The 21414-nt window shown below is 39.2% G+C and overlaps 1 protein-coding gene across 2 annotated transcripts in view; it reads right to left on the reverse strand.

The window, feature by feature from the left end:
* Nucleotides 1–6487, reverse strand: part of Tmem106b (transmembrane protein 106B) — a 28655-nt gene extending 22168 nt beyond the window's left edge. Inside the window, exons 1-3 of one of the 2 annotated variants that reach the window (XM_004865286.4) lie at nt 6307–6487; nt 4123–4344; nt 447–510 (exon numbers count right to left, since the gene is read on the reverse strand). In XM_004865286.4, the coding sequence (XP_004865343.1) occupies nt 447–510; nt 4123–4342 (284 nt within the window). In that variant the 5' untranslated portion in view covers nt 4343–4344; nt 6307–6487. The remainder of the gene's footprint in view (nt 1–446; nt 511–4122; nt 4345–6306) is intronic. The other variant, XM_021244771.2, reaches the window with a different exon arrangement.
* Between the last annotated feature and the right edge of the window lie 14927 nt (nt 6488–21414).

Consider the following 21414-nt stretch of genomic DNA (forward strand, 5'->3'; position numbering starts at 1 on the left):
CAAAGACATCATACTGTTTTCAAGACCTCACCCCAACCAGAAATCCTTTTCATGTAATGACACAAAGCATATAATGGTGTATCTTAACAACCTGATAGCAATTTTCCTGTGTGTGTGTGTGTGTGTGTGTGTGTGTGTTTGTGTATGTGTGTTTGGTACCAGGGATTGAACTCGGGACCTTGTGCTTGTGAGGCAGTATGTGTGTTTTGTGAGGAAGGGTCTATGTAGTTCAGGCTGGCCTTGAACTGTAATTTTCCTTTTAACTAGAGTAATTATTGCTATAGAATCTGATTTTTGGGGGGGGTACCGGGATTGAACTTGGGACCTTGCGCTTGTGAGGCGGGCAGTGGCACCACTGAGCTAAATCCCTGGTCCTATAATTTGCAATGAAAAAAGATATAAAAACCAAACCAGACAACTTTATTATTTTCTTATAAATCACTTACGTTCTTCTTGGCCTTAATCTCTGATCACTATATGGAATCAATGCCACCAGTTGGTTTTCTTGTCCTAAAAGTAAAAGCAGGAGGTTTAAATACTTATTAAAATGATTAAATAAAAATACAGTTGTACCCTATCATAATATACTTTAGATACCTCAGAAATCCATCTGGCTCTCATCTCATTCTCTTAGAAAATTCCTCTCCAATTCTTCAAAAATTATCTAGCGGAAATTGAGTTCTAGAGAAGACACTGTAACTTTTTATATCTACATGTTTAGTTAATCAAAAATAGTAGAAAGAAGGCTGCATTACTCTTTAAACCACTGAAAAAAAACTAACAAGTCCCACTTTTCAGAAGATCTGAATTTACTAAGCCTTCCTTCAACTCTACTATTTTCCATTAACATTCTGATTTGGTTGTCAGAATAACAGAAGAAACACACTGCTGGCTCTCTTTCCTGAAACTTCTATCATTGCTGAGATTCTAACACTACCCCTTCAGAAAACCAAAACTGGTATATTCTAAGTCTTAAGCTTCAAGAACTCACTGGTCTTGTTTGAGATCACTAATTTCAAGTTGACCTTTCTGATGCCAACAGTCACAGCATATTTTCCTATTTCATATACTCAATTTAACTCTCTAAGACCACATTTTCATAAATTCAACTCTCTTCAAACCTCAGTATCTTCTCTTTTATCCTCATTCTTAGTTCATGATGTGGTAAACAGAAGAGATCTTCCATTAGTCCCTACTACCATAGTGATAAAAAGAATTCTGGTATGTCCTAAATTAAGTCACAAGTCAGAGAATGGACAGAAGAAGGAGTAAGAAGTTCATTTTAATTCATAACATCAAAGTAAATCAACAAAGAAAAAGAAAAACCTGCACCACATTCTTTTCCTGTATCCTGAAGATTATCTATCAAGGTAATACTGCATTCTGCTTTTGGAACCAACCTAGAAGTAGCAAAAACTTCTCTATATAGATGGTCATCCCATCCCAGGACTTTTGCCCTTCGTGTTGTCTTACACCCTTATCTACACTCAATATAGGTTTAATGTAAATGACTTATACTTTTCTCCCCAAATTTCTTTATAAATAACCTTGGTCCTTGAGGTCCAGTGAACATTTTTTCAACTGCTATCTGGCATGCCACTGACAGTTTAGGAAATCTGGTCCTTTTAGCTTTCGTTAGAATCTAACAGCTCAATAAACCCTTTATTTCACAGACCACTTAGTCTAAATTTTGATTTAACAATATCTATCTACCTGCTTCTATGTCCAAACACTCCACCTTCTCCACCTTCTCTATTATTACTAAAGATAAGTTTCCTGTATTCTTCTGTGGGTAGCCTTCTATACTTGTCCATTAGATCTTATCCCCTTTCATCTATTCCAAGACAGTCCTCCAATACTTCTCCCATCTCCTACATTACCAATGTTTTCTCTATAGATCAGTTTGTCAATATACAAACATTATTCATTCCATTAAAAAAAGATCCCTACTCAGACCTCACAGTGCCCTCCTGCTATCACCTCTCTACTCTCCTTTTCATACACCAAATGTCTCAAAAAAAACCAACCCTATTTTATGTCTATCTCCTTGATCCTACTCTAGATGTGTTACACAGGTGCTATACATGCTTCCTTGCAAACTACAAAAACTGCACTTTTAACAATCTCCAATGGCCTACACGTCATCATATCTGATGGTCACTTTTAGCATTACCTGATTGCTCAGTAGCATTAACAGTTGATCATTCTTTCCTCCTAGTTATGCTTTCTTCACTTATTTTACAAGGCACTACATATACAGGGATTTTCTCCTCTTACTCTAGCTGCTCTTTTGTGGTGTCCTTCACAAGTATTTTCTCATGCCACTGACCCCGAAATGCTGTAGTACCCCAGAGTTCAGTGCCAGGGTCTCTTTTTTTTCTCCAGCCACACTGACAGCTTGGCATTCTCATTTATCTTCATTTTAAATATCATTTTTACACTGATGACTCCAGACTAAGCCTTATACTTGAATTTCAGACTTATAATAAAGGACTGCTTTTTGGAAGTGTCTACTTCAATATCAAATATTCATTTCCAATCATATACGCCTAAAACTGAGCTCCTGATTTCTCCCCTGAAACACAAACTCAAATCCTTTTTCTCCATTTTAATAAATTGCTACTCCATTTTTTCAGGTGCTCAAATAAAAACCTTTGAGTTATCCTTTATTCCTACTTTTTTTTTTTTTGGTACCGGGGATTGAACTCAGGAACTTGTGTTTGCAAGGCAGGAGTGGTGCCACTGAGTTAAATCTCCAGCTCTCCTTCATTCCTACTTTTCACAATCCATCTCCATCCTGCTTAAAGTTTGTTGGTCACATCTCTAAAATATAGATTGCTAAAACAGATCTACTCCCATCCCCCTCAGCCTATTGCATTGATTTCTTCAACTCTAATAATCCTTTTATTCTCAAACAGCTACTTTCCCTGCAAAGATAAAACCATCACATTTAACAGCCAATGCAAATGTAACCTTCCCTACCTCTAACCCAAGGCATTTCTCAGAGGTCCTGGTATACTGTTATTCTGTCCATCCTTCATAGTCTCTCCATAGCAACTAACAACTTTTACCAAGCAAAGAATGAAAACAGCATAAGGTGCCTTTACTGCCTCTACATATTACCGTTGCAACTAAAGTAGTTCACAAACAGCACGTAGGAGATTATTTCCTTCTCACTTCCCCAATGGTGTACCACATCCTCATGTTTTTTCTCTATTTGGCATATTTTCATATACCATGGAGTTCCTTTCAGAAATAACCAATTAGAGCATGAACAACTTAATTCTTTTTTTCTTTGATTAGTACATATTTGCAGTACATAATGATTACACTTATTGTGGGAAGATGGCACATGTACATAACACAATTTAATTTTCTTTTTCCTCCCCTAATCCTCTCATCCCTCCCTGCTCCTTCCAACTCATGGTCCCCTCACCTATTTACAAATGCTCTAGTTCCTTATGTTTCTCCTTCAACTCTTTTTTCATCTCTCTCCCCTCCTTCTCCCTCCATCTCTTGTTCCCATTCCTATATGAAAAACATCTTACTTCCTATTATCTATCTTTTATTTTGCTCTTTATTTATATTTTAGGTTTCTCATATAAGAGAAACTGTGTTATTTAAGCTTACATGTCTGATTTATTTCACTTAACATTATGGTCTAGAGGTACATCCATTTACCTATGAATGCCTCAGGCTTATATTTCATTATAGTATTCTGTTTTATATAAATACATTTCTTTTTAAAATAATGAATTAAAAATGTTAAAATGACCAAATTATTTCAGTTGCTTCTAATAGCATACTCGAGAAGCAACTGGGAAATGATCTCTACAGATGCCAAATAGGATCAAGTTTCCAAATGATGGTGCACATTATCGATAACAGCAGGCAGGAAAGGAGAAAATAGTGGATGCAGGGGAGTCATTTTCATTTGTGCTTTAGGCACCTTAATTAATATGTTTCTGTCTTTTGACTAAAGGTAATTGATGTAGAGTTTTAACTTTTATTCTAACAGTCATTTAAAACAGTTGCTTAGACACATAGGTTTTACATTACTGGTATTTGAACAAATGTGTGGACTCATTCTTTAAAGGAAAAAAACAAAGCAATAACACATACCCCTAGGAATTCTTCCTGTTCCTTGACAAGTGGGGCAAGTGACACTATCTCTTCCTGTAAATTCCACATATGGAAACTGAGAGACATCTCCATTTCTTCCATCTTCATTATGGACTTCATTATTAACCAATCCAGTCCTCATATTTTCGGTTGATGTGACTCCATCATAAGTATCTTCTTTATTTGGATGCAAAGGCAAATGAGAAAGAGACTTTCCCATGTCTAATGAAGAAGGAAAATCTTACAGTAAACTTCAAGGAAAAACTATACTCAAAAACCTTATAGTATACTTATATAAATCTAATTCATTTAAAACTTCAAGAATGTGTTTAAACTACTTTTGGGATTAAAATTAAATTCAATCAAATACTGTCTGAAAGAAGGACACAATTTATTAGAGTCCAGAAGTGTATTTCTAACAAAATATTATGACAGGACATCTTATGAGACTTATGATGAGAATGGGCTTTCAAATGCTAACATTTGACAAAAGGCTACATCTTCAGGTTTCCTACCAAGAATACAGGCTTCATTTTTGTTAGAATAGAACAAAGACACATTATATCTTTGAACTGGTTGGCACTAAAGGCAAAAGGTGCTTTGGATAGATTACAACTAGATATTATGTGTAATATTAGGTAATTTTAAACTGGTACTTTCCAGTCATTTAAAATTCACATGCTTTTGAGGAAAGTCATCACTTCCTTCTTTTGATAGCTTGCTTCAAACATTTTAACATTTGCAGCAAAAACCTCAAAAATGCCAAATCATATAAATTTTTCTTTTGGTTCAGCGGGTGGCAATTAAAATTATAAGGCAAATACCCCCAAATATAAAATATAATTTAGCAATACAAAGGAGCAAATTTAGAACATTAACTTAAAACTTTGGGAAAACTATAAAAATAACACAGGGGAAGTTAAATATAAATTTAAAACCCAAGTAAAAATAAATAATTTGGTTCCTGTTTAAAACAAAACCAAACCTCTGTAAGTAGGTACAATTTCAAAATAGAAAAGAACTTAAAACTCATGTTATCCAACCTAATATTGAGAAAAGAATAATGAAAGAGGACTCAAATACAGTGTAAACAGCAAGATTAAAAAAAAAAAACTATACCAGTATTCAAACTTAAAATTGTAGAAAGAGGAATAAAACATTTTTTCAATGTACACATTGTCCACATAAGTTCAAAAACATACATGATTTGTAATATCTAAAAAGGCATTATTTTAGTTTCGTCCTGTGGCTGTTAATCCAAGCCAAACCAACACTTGCCAGCCACAGGTGTTTCTGAGGTGAATGTTAATCATCACCCTCCCCACAAATTGTCATCTGGGAGTTTATGTGGATCACAGGGCCTCAGCAGCAGGGTTACAGTCCTGGGACGGGGAACAACACAACAGCGATGGCAGGTGCATCCTTCTTGGAAACCTTAGAGAGAAACCTAAGGGGCTCTAGCTCCTGGCTGGTTTTCTAGTCTAACAGCTAGCTTAGCTGATTCTGTTTTAGGCAGATTGAAGATGGGCCAGATTTAGCCAGGTACAGCACTGGGAATCTCCAAATTTCCCACTAGATTTTCCTCAGACCACTGACAAGTTTAAGCACTTTTATGTTTGGAGGCATACTATTTTTAAAAGAATACTAGATCCCTTTCTCCTCGATTATCGCGGTTTCTTAATTTCCAGAAAGATTCTCACATTCCTTAGGGAGCGGGGTATAAATACAGCATTCCGACCAATTTAAATGGGCCGAGATCTTTCTGTGCAGATACTGGCTTCGTTCTGAAAGTGCTTGAGAACGAAGGAAACGAACACCTATCAAAAATCGCAATAAACAAAATCCAACACACAGACCACTCAGTGAAGGTTAAAAATGAGTTCCCGTCAACCGTGCAAGAAAATTCAATAACAAAAACAAGCAACAAGGGCCACCTGGCTGCTCAAGGCGTAGGGGCCTAGAATGGACCCGGAGCCTTGGGCTTGAATGAAGCTGGGGACAGCGGGATGGGGTAGGTCGAGAGCAGGCGAAAGAACAGTTCCAGCCCGGGCCTTGCTTAGCGCCGGGCCCAAGGCCCTGCTCCCCGGCGGCTTCCCCTCCTCCACCTCCTCGCCTGGCCCGAGGCGCCACCGCTCAGCCCTACTCCGCAGGGGGACCCGGGGGCTCCTCGCCGGGGTCGCTCACCGGCACGCGGGGCGCTTCGCAGTCCCGGGCTTCAGGGTCACGGAGGCCGCGGTCCGGGGGCAGGGGCTTGAGGCAGCGGCGCAGATCGCAGGGCAGCCGCGGACTCTGGCGGGGGAGGGGCAAGGCGAAGATGGTATCAGCTGAGCCCGGGTGCCGCTGCAACTGCGCCTGCGCCTGCGCCTGCCCGGAGCGCGAGGGGCTGACGGTCTCCTGGGAAGGGTGGTTGCCGGGGATCGCGGTGACGCCTGATCCCTAACACCGGCCGCCTGGGCCCAGAAGCGCTGCTGCGGGTAATGAGGACTGTACAGGTTCTGTCATTTTCGTGGCCCTAAACCTTAAAGTTTGGCCGCTCCAGCTTTAGGTGGCTTAATAGATACCCCTTTCCCCGCCAGGGGGGTGTTTGCTTGTGCCAAACGGGAAAATGTGCTCCTTCTGACTGAGCTTTTCACTGAGCAGTCTCCTCGCCAGCCTTCTTCGAGTAGTCGCTGACCGCCCTCCCCCCGCCCTGCCTCCCGGGAGAATGATAAACTGGTAGGTATTCCCTCCTCTGGCAGCCAAAGCGTTCCATGTATTTTAATTTAGAAAAGCTTACCCAGTAAGAGGAAACCACAAGTGAGTAGGACCCCTGCTTTTGGTTTGGTTTGGTTTTAGTTTTATTTCTACACATGCCGTCCTTCCCACCTCCATTAATTTACAAGAAGTGTAACCGAGACCCCAGCCCAAATCCCAGTGCTTCAACTCAGCCTTATGAATTGGGGTTACTGTTCCAACTTCGCCAAGCCTAGGATTTCTCTTTTAGAAAACAATAACACTTATTTCGAAGGTTCAGTAAGACACTGGTAGTAACCATCAAGGACAACTATACCTTTGGAGAGTTTAGCATTAAAAGATAGTATAATAACAAATACATCTGAATGCTGACAGCAACCAGCTGTTTTGCAAAAGTGTCTTACTTAGAAATTTGCTGTTAAAAACTGTCAAGAGACAAGTAATTTGTAATTATTCTGCTCCCTTAATTAATCTGAAGTACCCAATTTATCAGTTATTGATAAGTAAATCACAGCCCACCCCCTTTCACTTTCAGGCTGGTTAGGGTATATTAGAAAACTGGGACTTAAAAGGATGAGTTTTTCTATCTGGATTTCAGAGCTAAGTCCCTAGGTAGCAAACTATTTCCTGCAACAACTTGGCCTACATTCAGTGGTAGTAAAGTTCTTGTTCTGTTGACACAACTTTGCCATTCCTTATCTTTTAAAAACTATAAAAACTATGGCTCATATTAAATTCTGCAAATAATTCAACTCTCTGAACCTCTTGATTTTTATGTCTTTGAACTCTTGAGGCAGAATTGTTTATATCTCTCTAGTCTAATCCATGTTTCACACCTACAGAGAACTAAACTTCTCTCTTCATGTGCTAAAATTTCCTTTCCTAAATATGAATTTGAAACTAAGTAGTTACTTGATTTTCATCTTTTATAGAATCTATGTCATAATAGTAATTTGTAATGAGAATAATTGTAAGAGTTTGATGTTTATTGAATGAATGTATACTATTGTATCAGGCATTGTACGAAATGTTTTATATCATCTCATTTAATTTTTATAGAAATGCCATAGATGAGATTCTATTACTATCTCACATCCTTTTTTTAAATAGAGGATTCAGGGTACTATCACTGGACCATGGCCATGCAACTAGCAAATGATAGAACTAAAACTCAGATATTATGATTGTAAAGTCTAAACGGCTAGCCACTGTGACATGAATCTATGATTATGGTACAGTGTGATAGGGACTGTGATAGGGATTTGTACCAGGATGCATAGAGAAATGTTGTATGATTCAGACTTAGGGATTACAAAGGGCTTTTGGGAAGAAGATATTTGAGGAGTTACAAGCTGAGTAAAGCCAGAAATGGAGTTGCAGGCAGAAAGAGAACATGCATACACACCTTGCTGTGTGAAGGAGTATGGTATATTTATATATGTACTTCTGTATAATGAGCATAACTGTGTGTGCGGGTGTAATAAAAAATGAATATAGGTTGGAAACTTGAAAACAAAGTAGTCATAAAGGATCCTGTGCTTTAAGTTAGGAAGATATGACTTAATGCTAATTATTATGGTCATACATGCATTTTAAAAATAATATTCTAGAATCATTGCATTAATAGGTTGGGTGGAAGGGAAATTGAAGATTGAGACATCAGAAAATAAATGTGATGAGAATCCAGGGCAAAAGAAAGGTTGACTAAAGGACAGAACATAAATGCCTAAGAATAATTGGGAGATAAAATCAGCAAGATTTCCTTATCATTGAATAGTTTCTTTTTTTTCATTTTTTTATTAATACCTGCTTGCCTTATATCATTATATTCCTTCTGGGGAATTCGTAACCGTACATAACAATTCTTTTTTTCAGTACATTTCTCACTCCTCGCTCTTCCATCTCTTGATCTCCTTCCCATTTGAAAAAGATCTCACTACTTCGTATTGTAACGACTATTTCTGTACAAAATGAGCTTGTGGTTCCATGAATGACAAAATTAAATTGTGAACCAAAGAAGAAAGCGATGAGAGTTTTATTGGAAATAATAAGAGAAAACTTGTGCTGAATGTTTATTGTAAGGGGATTTTGAACAGAAATCCACCTTTGTCCTAATCTTATATGCATAAGTAGAGCACGAGAAGGGGGTTTGTTTCAAAGGATATGCGTTCAAAAGAAAACTGGTTAATTGTATTTGTTTTCTTCAAGTCTTGTTGAAATTTGAGTCTGGAGGTCAGAAGGAGCTGTTGAAGCTCCTAGCTAATTTAGCACATGCTCGACAGAGTCTTCTTGAAGGGAAGGGTCTTTACCTGTCTGTTTTCATCCTAACCTTTTATCCTTTGTTTTTTGGGTTTTAATTTATTTTTCTAAGCTTAACTGGTGTTGTATTTACTTTGCTCTTGTTGCTGAGACAAAATAATCGACACCCAAAGTTAAGTGGTGAAAGATTTATTTAGCTCACAGTTTATAGAGGTTTCAGTCCATAATAGACTGGCTCCAAGGCAGGGTGGTATGCAGACAGGCATGGAAGAGGAGGGCAGAAGATAGCAATGCAATAAAGGACAAGCACAATTCTTTTATCCCATATATATTATTCAGGCTCCTTAGGGCAGGTAGCAGTCACACCCTTTATCCTAGTGCCTTGATCTAGCATTGCACCATGAATTAATCTCAGCATTTACACACTCTATATCCAGCCATCTCTGAAAAAGCCCCATCTCTGACTGCATGAGGCTTTGGGAGTACATTTAGACACAAGCTGTAACAACTGGCTACTTAATTAAATGACTGCTTTAATTTTTTCATTAGGCTGTTCTAACTGGCTACTCATAGTAACTAAACTCCTACATCATCATCGTCGTCATCATCACCCCCTCTCCATGCACTCTGAAGAAGTGGTCCCTAACTGTCATTAGAGGAGAAGGGGTTAAGACTACTCTGGCTGCTTCAAGCTGAGAAGGATGAGACCTCAACAAAGGTCAGTTTGGAATTCAGCAGCAGAGGTCACTCTTCAGAGGGTCCATCTAACAGACCTTGGTGAAAGGAGTCTGGCACATTCATTATTGTTTCCTTCTACAAGACCATTTGAAGTTGGACAGATTCTAACCAAGAAGAAAGAAATTTTACTAAGAGATTTAGAATGCACAACACAAATGTAAGGACCAGAATGAAAAGACAAATGGGTGTGATTAGAGGAAGGAATCGGGTCCAGACACTGTTCTTAAGGCATTGGAGTAGGAGTTGTAATCCATTGGGTCCTAGATCTGCCTGCTTACAGAGGTAACCTGTTTTAAGTCTGACGTTTACTTTTATGGTTTTAGGGTCTTCCTCCACCAGATGTGAGTTATTTATTAAAGACAACAAGTTTCATTTACTAGTGTGCAATTCCACCCAATTTCGACCATAAGATTGAGAGCTCTGCAGTTTTTTGTGTTTTTTTTTGGTACCGGAGATCAAACTCAAGTCCTTGCGCTTGCAAGGCAGGTGGTGAAATCACTGAGCTAAATCCCCAGCCCAAGCTCTGCAGTTTTAAAGGAGTATTTCAGCTAAGAAATTTAATGACTCTTGCTTAGATTCTATAGGTTTCAACTGTGGGTTGAAACCTTGTTGAACTGAAATACTGTGGTTTAGGACTGATCTTTCTAATAGAGTGCTTGTAAACCAAAAGAATCATCTGGCAATTGTATGTCCTATACCTGGTCTCTATAGTGTGGGGTTATTAAGTGAATGTCTTCCCCAATCACATTTTTTCAGTCTTGTATAAGAGAGCATATTAGATATGTCTCTTTTATGCTGTGATTACAGAGACCATTCTAAGGAGAACCCTAAATTGAGGACCTGGCCTGAAGAAGCCATCTCTTAGTACCTTAATCTTTGGAATAGCTGCAACTACAGTACAGGCACCTTTCCATTTATAGGGTAGCACTAGGTATAAGTCTGTCCTACATAAGAAATCCAGTTTCTTCAAGGGAGAGGCCCTGAGCATTCCCAGGGGATAGGATAGAATGCTTCATTTGCGGCCAGTTTCTCAGAGCTACATACTATATAAAAGAACAATCACAGGAAAGAGCTCTTTTGATAACCACAATTGGTCTCTATGTAAATATTTCCATGGGACAAATCCATTGAAGCAAAGTGTTTGCAAACAAAGTGGTTAGGGTTCTAAGAGCAAACTGAGCATTGGAAGAGCTTTGAAAGAATATTTACTAGGTGAGGAACATAGAGGGACTGGTTACAAATATCCTGAGTTATGACAATCCTGGTATATTGGCATCTAAGAAGGGAAAAATTAAAGTAGCACTTAAGCATATGTTACATAACCATGCAGTTAGTTAATCCCTGGCAATTGGGCTTTAAGTCCCTGAACTCCATCCACTGGCTTCTTAATTATCAGATTTGCCATATATCAGGGGCCAATGCAGAGTCCCCCCAGGCAGCTCTTCCATGAAAGTTTCTATTTTCTTTCTGGCACAGCCAAATGCTGTCTTGATAATATAAGGTAATGTTACAGAATTTAAGCAATAACCATACTACTTAAGAGGATCCTTTATGTGATTGCAGAGGGAAGCAATCAACTCAACTGCTTGTCCCACCCTAGTTTTTGTTTTATCTCCCAAGAGAACCCTGTGTGGGTTTGTCATCATCCTGTATAAGAATAAAAATTGATCCGAAGTCCCATCAGTAGCTATATGTTCCAAGGACAGAAGCAAAGCTACCAATGTGATGTCAGGGTCAACTCTCCCTTGTGGGCATATCCAGCAATTAGAATAACTTGCTTGCAGTGCAATAAAAGAAATTGCTGGAGCTAGGGGATGTTGAAAGGCACCAGATTGGGTGGAATGGGAGAGGAGGAGAAGGGTTGGGAGTATAAGAGAGAAGGTAATGCCTCTCATAATTGAAGATCCCTTCACACTACAATAATTTTACCCTTTAGGGAGCACGCATACTAAGTTATCATAAAAAGGGATAAAATGAAAATTCTCAAGAACAGAACTAGATATAACAGGAGTTAAACCACTTTATATATTATCTCTCTCTTTTTTTTTTTTTTGGTACTGGGGATTGAACTCAGGTCCTTGTGCTTGCAAGGCAGGCAGCGGAACCACTGAGCTAAATCCCCGGCCCTATATATTATCTCTTATCTCCTGAGGCCCTGATGATATTTTCTTGAAAAGTTTTAAGCCCTCTAACCTGTTGCCTCATTTTCCAGTGGTACATCTGAATTCCAGGGCTTAAGTTAGGAGTGGTATATCTAGGACTCATTCCCAGCTACCCTGACAGTGAATAGAGTGAACAGGATCACCATAGGTGGTCCTTCCCATGTGGGCTCTAGGGAGTGAGAAAGTGAGGGGAAGGACTTCATCAGCAACTGGTCTCCTGACTAAAGAGAGGAGGCCCAGTTTCTCTAGGGCATGCGTCAGATAACTGTAGGAGAGTCTATTGAAACTTGACTAGGACTGTATTGTCCCTAATTTTGGCAGAAGTTTCCAGATTGTTGTAGTCAGGGTTTTCAAGGGAATAGATTTAATATAGGGCACATAATTTATAGGATTGTTTTATAATATTCACCCCAAACTTCAAATGCAGAGGAGTGTAAGAGACCCACACCAGAGACCCAAAGAATCCAGCCAACAGCCTGCATCCCACAGCAAGGTCCTGCACAAGTACAGCTGAAAGTCTGAAGTTCAAGGCAATGTCCTCCAAGAGTCCAGCCAGTGGCCTAGAGCCCATGGCAATGTCTCATGCTTGTCTGTATTGAAGATCTGCACCTGGAAGGCCCAAAGGCCAGTGGTGGAACCCAGAAAGCCTGCACCAGTGAGTGGAAGGATTTTTGTCACCAGGCTGGGGGATCTATGCTCGAGCCAGGAAGTGATGCTCATAGTGAAGATCAGCGCTCCCCTGAAGAGAATAGACCACACTGATTCAGTTCAGCTGGGTGTTCTAAGTTGACCATTAGTTAATCCACCACACTGATCAATGAGGAAATCATTGGTGAGGAAAGTCCACCCAGATAGCATTTCAGAAGGACTTAGTCCTAGTGTCTAAGATGAGTTCCTTACTTATATCAGTACTAAAGGAAGCAAAGTGGAGAAGCGAGGGGAAATGAGTTTCCTAGGTGAGCTTTCTGAGATGTCTCTGTAAAGTCTCATTTTTCTTTTCAACTTTACCTGATGATAGAGGCCTCTAGGCACAACAGAGGTGCTACTGAAATCTTAGGGCCTTGGAAAGTTCCTGTGTGACAACAGCTTTAAAGGAGGGTCCATTATCATTCTGAAGGCTCCTAGGGAAGGATCATGTTGGAGTTAGCTATAGGAGTATCTTAGAAATCTTCTTTAGCTGTATAGGTGTGGAGGATTACAGTGTTTGTTTAGTCATGGTCTGAAGTCTTATTTCCTTCTAGAAGGAAAGTAGCATGTTTGAAAGAGGAACGGGTCTTAGTTGGACAGCCAGACCTTCTGAAAGGAATGCCTAATATTTAAGAAGATGGTTGCTAGAGATCTGGCCACGTTATGAGGAGTAAAAAGAATAAAATCCTCTCCCAAGGTTAAAGGCTTAAAAAACTGAAGGAGCACTGCAGGCACTACTCAAAGGCATGCTGGCCATTGCTTGGCTACTACATCCTCTTCTCAGCTTAAATATCCTACTGGTGCTTTTGCAGACCCTTGATCTTGGGATTAAGACTCCCAGGACCATTCTCAGAAACTTGCAAGTTAAATACTGTCCTATGGGGAGACTTAATGGAGGAGCATGTAGCAGTGCTGTTTTAGTTTTTGAAAAGTCTGCTGAGAACTTGGATCCCAAATTAAGATATGAGTATTATATTTTAGAATTTTTTTGATTAATTGAATGGGCTTCTCTCACCAGAACCTAGAATCCAGAGATGACAAAAGCTGGTGATGTCTAAAAATTCCCTAAGTTGTTTTAAGGTCCTGAGCAGGAAGTAGGAAGTAATTGGCTTAATGCACTCTTTCACTAACCTTCAGGTTCCCTTACAGAGGATTAGGCCAAGGTATTTTAGAGAGGGACTACAGAGTTGTGCCTTAGATCAAGAAACTTGGTATCCTTTCTTAGCTGAAAAGTTCAGTAGGGCTTGGATGCCTTGCCTTTAGTGTTCCTCCAAAGAGACACATAAGAGGATATCATTCAGATATTGTAAGACTCTAGTCTGGGGATAATTAAAATGGGACAAGTCTCAAGAGAGAGCTAGTCCAAATAAGTGAGGACTGTCTCTAAGTCCCTGGGGCAGTATAGTCAACATTAACTGAGTATCTTGTTCAGAGGGATCTTGAAATGGTAATAAGAAATTATGAATCAGCATGGAGAAGAATACAAAAAATACATCTTTCAAATCTAAAACTGTAAACCATCCTGCATCTTCAGGAATCTGGGATGAAAGTGTGTCATTGAGGCACTACGTTTTGTAAAGCAATACTACCTCATTTACTAGTTGGAGATTTTGAACTAGTTTCCACTGTCCACTGGAATTTTGTACACCCCAAATGGGAGTATTACAAGGGTTATTACAAAGTTTGAGAAGGTCTTGGGCCTGTAAGTTGTTGATTATAGGTAGTAATCCTTTTTTACCCCCCTGTCTTCAGTGGATATTATTTTTGGTGGACAAAACGTGAGATCCTTTAAATGATTGAGTACACGCGTTGCCTGTACTGCTTACCTATTCTTCCTTGAACAGCACAGACTTTTAGATTAACTTCTGTCTCTATTAGGGGAAGGCAAAGTGCTGATTTGGGATGCCTATAAATGCTGATGGTTAGGCTGATAAGATATCAGTCCGAGCAGGGGGGTTGGACTTTCTGGCATAATTCAAAGACATGAGAGAATAAAAAAATCATCCCAACTACAGCTAAAGGGACTGTGAAAAATATCTAACTATAAGTTTTCCAGTTATATCTCTGATGGTCATACTGACCTAGGAGACAGTCCAGGATTGGAGGAGAGTACAGCAGAGATAGCATCTCCTGGATCAAAGGAAAAATTAATTTCTCTCCTCCATAGTTAGAGCCACCCAGAGCTCCTGAACAGTGATGACCGTCCAATTTATGAGAGCTTGTGGAGTGTGCCCCAGACCCCCTCTGTCATCTTGTTGGACAAACTAAAAAGCTGGGTTTAATTCCAGAGACCTTCACTTAAGGCCAAACCCATTTCCAGTGTTTCTCTTTGCAGACTAGGCAGGGAACAGGTGGCTCCTTGCCCTTCTGGTAGCTAAAATCATTATCACAGTCCCTATGGAGATGTTCTGGATTTCTATAGCCATGAATCTCTTTGGAGCCCTAGGAATTTGATTGCCTCCCCCAAACCTGGAGGTTACCACTAGTGCAGCTGCGTTTCTCTGATCTCACTTTTCCTCCTCTTTGGCCTCCTCTCAATCTCCGTTATGAAAGACCTCAACGGGTATTTTCACTAGAGCCTAAAGAGCTATCAAGGCTAAATACCTTCTGTTGCAATTTTCTCCTTATCTTCAAGGCAGATTGGGGTAGACATTTAACCTTAAGGATCACCTGCCCTTCTACAGAGTCTGAAGACAGGAGGGTTTATTTAGTTAAAGCTTCCTCAGGTCTTTGTAAAAAGGCTGAGGCATTCTTCTTTCTGCTAGGATCAATGGATGATAGGAATAATTAAGAGAATTAGAATAAGTCCTTTGCTATCCCTCCATGATGCAGACCTGGAAATGTTTATGTTCCTTGTCATCCTCACTACTGTCAAGGTCCCAGTTGGGATTCTTTTCTGGGATAGTCCTTGTGGGATGTGATCTTTTCCCTGGCTGTAGTTCCTCAGGCCTTCTATAATAAATTATGTGTTATTCATATCCAAAGACCTCTTCCACCTGTAATGCCACTTGCTTTTTACTAGGGGTTAGTGTTTGATTTAAAAAGAGAATAATAATGATAATAATAATAATAATAATAATAATAATAATAAACAGTATAATATCCTTCCATGGTAGATTGAAAGATTGAGCTGATCCTCAAAGTGCTTCTGTGTACTGATCAGGGTCATCATAAAACTTTCCTAAATCCTGCTTTGATCTGTCTTAAGTCTGTCAAGGAAAAGGGCACACAGATTCGGAGAACACCAAATTCTATCCCTTCACTTTCTAAAGAGGATATATTCCCCTTGTGGAGACTTCTTGTAGTCTATATGGCAGCTTCAGTTTTGGGAGCAGACTAGAAGGCTTTGATGGAGCTTCCAAAGTCTCAGCAGGGCCTTGTGATACCACAAATAATCTGGGCTCCAGCCTGCATTTTTGGAGCAATTTGGGGTTGTTTCTTAAAGCATGCCTGGATGTAGGGAAATGCTGACCATTTTCCCTCTCTCTTATAAAACTGACCCAATTGAAGGATGGTTTCATAATTTATACTTCCCTGTGACAACCACCTCTTATTCTCCAGGCTGTGCCCAGGCTATGTGTTCATGCAGAACAAGATTACATGATATTTCACTAAAGTCTGAGGGTCAGAGTATTATAGGTACATTAGTGAGGTAGAAATATTATAGGCAATCAGATAGGGCTAGGTCCTTGAGAGAGTCAGGAGAAAGGTAAAACACACCATAGCAGAGACTGGAGACACATTGGCTGAAAAACCACTCCTCAAAATAAAGATAAGATGACCACACCCATGTATTTCCTCAGAGAACAAACACTGGGCCTAATGAAGTCTAGATAGACATCAGCCACCCCCTGGGTGACCAGAGACCTCTGGACCCACCGCTTCCTAGGAGAATCTTTATTTTTTCCATCCATGCTTATTATGTGACTTGTTTCCCAATTGGGCGACCATTACCTAAATGACTATATTTGTATCCTTATTGGATGTTCATGGCTATGGCCCACATTGTACCCACATGGGTTTCACCTTATAAAACTCGTTTGTAAAGTGGAGTCCCTAGACTATCCACTTGGACCCTGCCTGCCCCTCAGGCACTTTCCTATCAATATCTTTCCACTCTTAACCTCTGTTGTTCCTAGTACTCATTCTTCAGTGTCTGGAGAACAAGAAATCAGTGTATCATACAGTTAACAGGTTAGGAGATATAATATTTCATATTTCATCTGCTGTATTATTTCCTGTAACAAAAGGAGTACCAGTGTTTTGTTTTGGGTTTGTTTGAGACAGTGTCTCCCTATGTAATTCAGGCTGGCCTTGAACTCACAGAAATTCTTCTGCCACAGCCTCCAGTGCTGGGTTTACAGGTGTTCACTACCACACCTGGCTTGAGTACCATTGTTTTAATATGCATTCCAAAAAGTATGGGAGGCCGCTAAGTTCTTATTTCCCATTCTGAAAAACAGAGAGGCATGTCCCTTTCACCTGTCTGTTTCAGCCACTAGTGTTGGGGCATCCCCCTGCTTAGAACCCTTTAGGGCCAGCAGCAGCCACTGGAGTTGTTTTAAGAAAGTGACTAGGGCTGGAATGCCTACTCTTGTGGGACATTCACATGTCCCTTATTCCCTTGGTCCATGCTAATGGTGGTGAAACATCCATCCTGGAGTTAGCATTTCTTGGCCTGGTGAGGTGCTCCAGAGAAAAACTGTGGCAAGACAGAAGCAGTTCCTGACTCTCTTTGATGTACATTTTACCTAAAACTGCGGTCAATCCATATAGATCTTTACAAAGTGCTTTCGGCTCTAGTAACATAATAATCTGTGCTGAGATAACCCCATTTTGAGAACCAGTCAATTAGCACTGCCCAAGTGGCATGGGGGTTGTGTAGGGAGTGGAGAGTGCTAGTTCCTATTCCCAGACCTGCCCTAAGGCAGAAAGAGACAAATCAGGACTAAAAACTTTCTCGTGTGAGTCTCTCTGATCTTCAGTAAAATATGCCTCCAAAAAAAGGAGAGAGAATAGAAATAGAGTGGGGAGAAAGTTGGAGTAAGAGTCCTTAGATCTGAAAGATGTGCTCTGTTAACAGTAATTCTCCCAAGAGCTGTCATTCTCATTGGTTTCAGGAAGACAGAGCAAGGCACCAAGAGCTGAAATTGCTTCCTCACCAGTGAGGATCAACCCAGAAAGAAAACAGAGCTGGTTAGACATTCCCATCTACATATGTGGGAGGGAGACCAGGCAAGACTGTCCCAGTGAAACCTGTCCTTCCAGATTTCAGAGCAGCAGCCACCCTAGTAAACTTTAAGTGGCTGAGGGAGTCCTGTGTTTTTATATAATGCACATTGTTTCCCAAATCTACCCAGCCACCAGGTAAATGGAAAGAGACATTAGGCTATAACGCTATCTAGTAAAGTGCACTGAAAGTGCAAATCTTTGGAATCATCATTTAGCATGAACATACTGCAAGAGGAAAAGAATAAAACTCCAATTTGGGATTTACTTCCTAATAATCTCAGATCTTGTGGGACTGCCAATAAATATAACATTTCTGTACAAACCAAGCTCATGGTTCCATAAATGACGAAGAGTGAAGGCACATACCAAAGGAGAAGACATGAGAGTTTAATGAAAATTAAGAATAAAGTCCTGGGATTTAGCTCAGTGGCACCGTGCCAGCCTTACAAGCACAAGGTCCTGAGTTCAATCCCTGGTACCCCCCCCCCCAAAGCTGGTGATAGATGTTTATTGAAAGGGGATTCATTCCTGTCTTTATTTTATATGCATAAGCAGAGTGTGGAAAGAGGGCTTCTATCACAGGAAATGCATTCAAAACAAAACTGGTTACCTTGCATTTCTGTTTTCTCCAGTTCCAGTTGAAATCTGGGTCTGGAGATAGGGAAGAGCTGTTAAAGCTGTTAACTAATTTAGTATACTCTGGATAAAGGTCTTCTTCCTGCAGGAAGAGTCCTTATCATTCTATTCTTATCACAAATTTTTATCCTTTGTTCTTGTATTTTCTTTCTTTTTTTTTTCTTTAGTTCTTTTATTGATACATTTTAGGTATACAATTCGTTTACATTTATCATTGGGTGTTTGTACCTGTACATGATATATCTTGGTTCTTATTTTTTTCCCCCATTACCTGTGTGCCCTTCACCCCCTCTGCCCTTCCCTATTTACATAGATTTCATTTCCTTTTTTTTTTCTTTTATCATAGTTTTTCCTTTCCCTCTTTTCCTTTCCCCTTCCCCTCCCTTCACTCCTTCATCTTTGGACCTTTTTTCCTATTTCAAATTATCAATTATTCATTTTAATCATTTTAACCCTTGTTTACACTATCAGTTTCTCACACTAGAGAAACTATTTGGTATCCACACATGTGTCTCCTATTTATTTCACTTAAGAGTATGGCCTCGATATGCGTCCATTTAGCTATAAATGACTCTAGTTTTTCATTCTTCAGGGCAGAAATCCATGCAATGGAGACTAAGAGAACAATACAAAAAAATCAATGAATCAAAGAGTTGGTTTAGCCAATCTTATCAAAAAAAGGAAAGAAAGGGCACAAATGCATTCAATTAAGAATTAAAAAGGTGAAGTCACAACAGATCCAACAGAAATCCAGAGGATCGGGGCTGGGGATTTAGCTCAGTGGTTTCACCACCTGCTGCACAAGTGCAAGGACCCAAGTTCGATCCCCAGTACCAAAATAAAAAGAAATCCAGAGGATCATCAATACCTACTTCGAGAACCTCTACTCCAATAAAATGGAAAACAGAAGAAATGGGCAGATTCCTAGATACATACGAATTGCCAAAGTTAAATGAAGAAGATATAGAAATTCTAAACACCCCAATTACAATGACTGAAATTGAAAATGTAATAAAATATTTACCAACAAAGAAAAGCCCAGGTCCGGATGGCTTCACTGCTGAATTTTACAAGACATTTAAAGAAGAACTAATGCCATTACTCTTTAAACTCATTAAGGAAATTAAAAGGGAAGCAATACTTCCAAATTCATTCTTGGAAGCAAGTGTTACTTTGATTCCAAAACCAAGGAAAGACCCAACCCAAAAAGAGAACTACAGGCCAGTCTCCCTAATGAACATAGATGCAAAAATCCTCAACAAGATACTGTCAAACAGAATGCAGAGGGTCATCAAGAAGATCATACACCCTGACCAAGTTGGATTTATCCTAGGAATGCAAGGATGGTTCAACATCAGTAAATCAATAAATGTAATACACCATATTAACAGAGTCAAGGACAAAAACCATATGATCATCTCAATAGATGCAGAAAACACATTCAACAAAATCCAGCACCCATTCATGATAAAAACCCTACAGAAAATTGGAATAGAAGGTCTTTATCTTAACCTGATTAAGGCTATCTATGAAAAACCAACAGCCAACATCATACTAAATGGTCAAAAACTGAAAACTTTCACGCTAAAATCAGGAACAAGACAAGGATGCCCACTATCACCACTCCTTTTCAATATAGTTCTGGAAATATTAGCCACAACAATTAGAAAAGAGAAAGAAATAAAAGGAATAAAGATAGGAAAAGAAGAAATTAAAGTCATTATTTCCTGACAATATGATACTTTACATAGAAGACCCAAAAAACTCCACCAGAAGACTTCTTGACTTAATTGATAGATTCAGTAGCATAGCTGGATACAAGGTCATCAAAAAACAATACCCTTCTTATACACAAATAACAGACTCACTGAGAGAGAAATTAGGGAAACAATTCCTTTTATAGTAGCATCCAAAAAAGTGAAATATCTAAGAATCAATCTATCAAAGGAAGCAAAAGACCTCTACATTGAAAACTACAGCTCTCTGAAAAAAGAGATTGAAGAGGATACAAGAAAATGGAAAGACATCCCTTGCTCCTGGGTAGGAAGAACCAATATAGTGAAAATGGCCATACTTCCAAAACTACTATATAGATTCAATGCAATGCCAATTGAAATTCCAACGATATGTTCTTGTATTTTCTTTTACATATCTGAGCTTAACTGGCTGTTGAATAAATGGCTGCTTTAATTAGCTGTTTTATCTGACCTTATCTCTAGATTGCTCTGCCTACTCATAACTAAGCTACAATACTATTTTATATCTTTTATTGTACTCTTTATATTTTGAGTTTCCCATATAAGAGAAATTTAATATTGATATTTAAATTTGTATGTGTGATTTATCTCACTTAACAGTATGGTTTCAAAGTACATCTTTTTTCCTACAAGTGAGTCAAATTTATCCTTCTTGAAAAGGGAAAAAAATTCTCTTTGCTATGTAAGTGGGGCACAGCCTCCTGTCTCCAAGCCTGCTGATGACTAACTTTCTGCCTATGACAAACTAGAAAAGCTATTTTTTATTAAGTTAAAAAATTATCAGAGAGATGAATATACAAGCAATTTAAATAAAGCAATTCAAAAAGTAATGCACAGAATGAAAGAATTATAGTTACTTTCATCTCTTAAAAAATAGTGGGAAAAGGAAGAGTGTAACATGAGTACGAGCAATGTGAGACCAGCCAAATGTTTACTGGCTATGTGTGTACTGGAATGGTAGATTATAATTTCATGGAATTCTAGTCATAGAGTGAGTTTATACCCACCCACCTTCAAAAGTTTTTTATCAGGAAGTGCTCAACTGTAATATATTAAAATCAGGGGTAGGGAAGCATGGCTTAGAGCAG

The sequence above is a fragment of the Heterocephalus glaber genome, unplaced genomic scaffold, assembly GCF_053883595.1.
Source record: "Heterocephalus glaber isolate CG9 unplaced genomic scaffold, H.glaber_assembly_v1.0 deba00000546, whole genome shotgun sequence".
Classification (NCBI taxonomy): Eukaryota; Metazoa; Chordata; class Mammalia; order Rodentia; family Bathyergidae; genus Heterocephalus; species Heterocephalus glaber.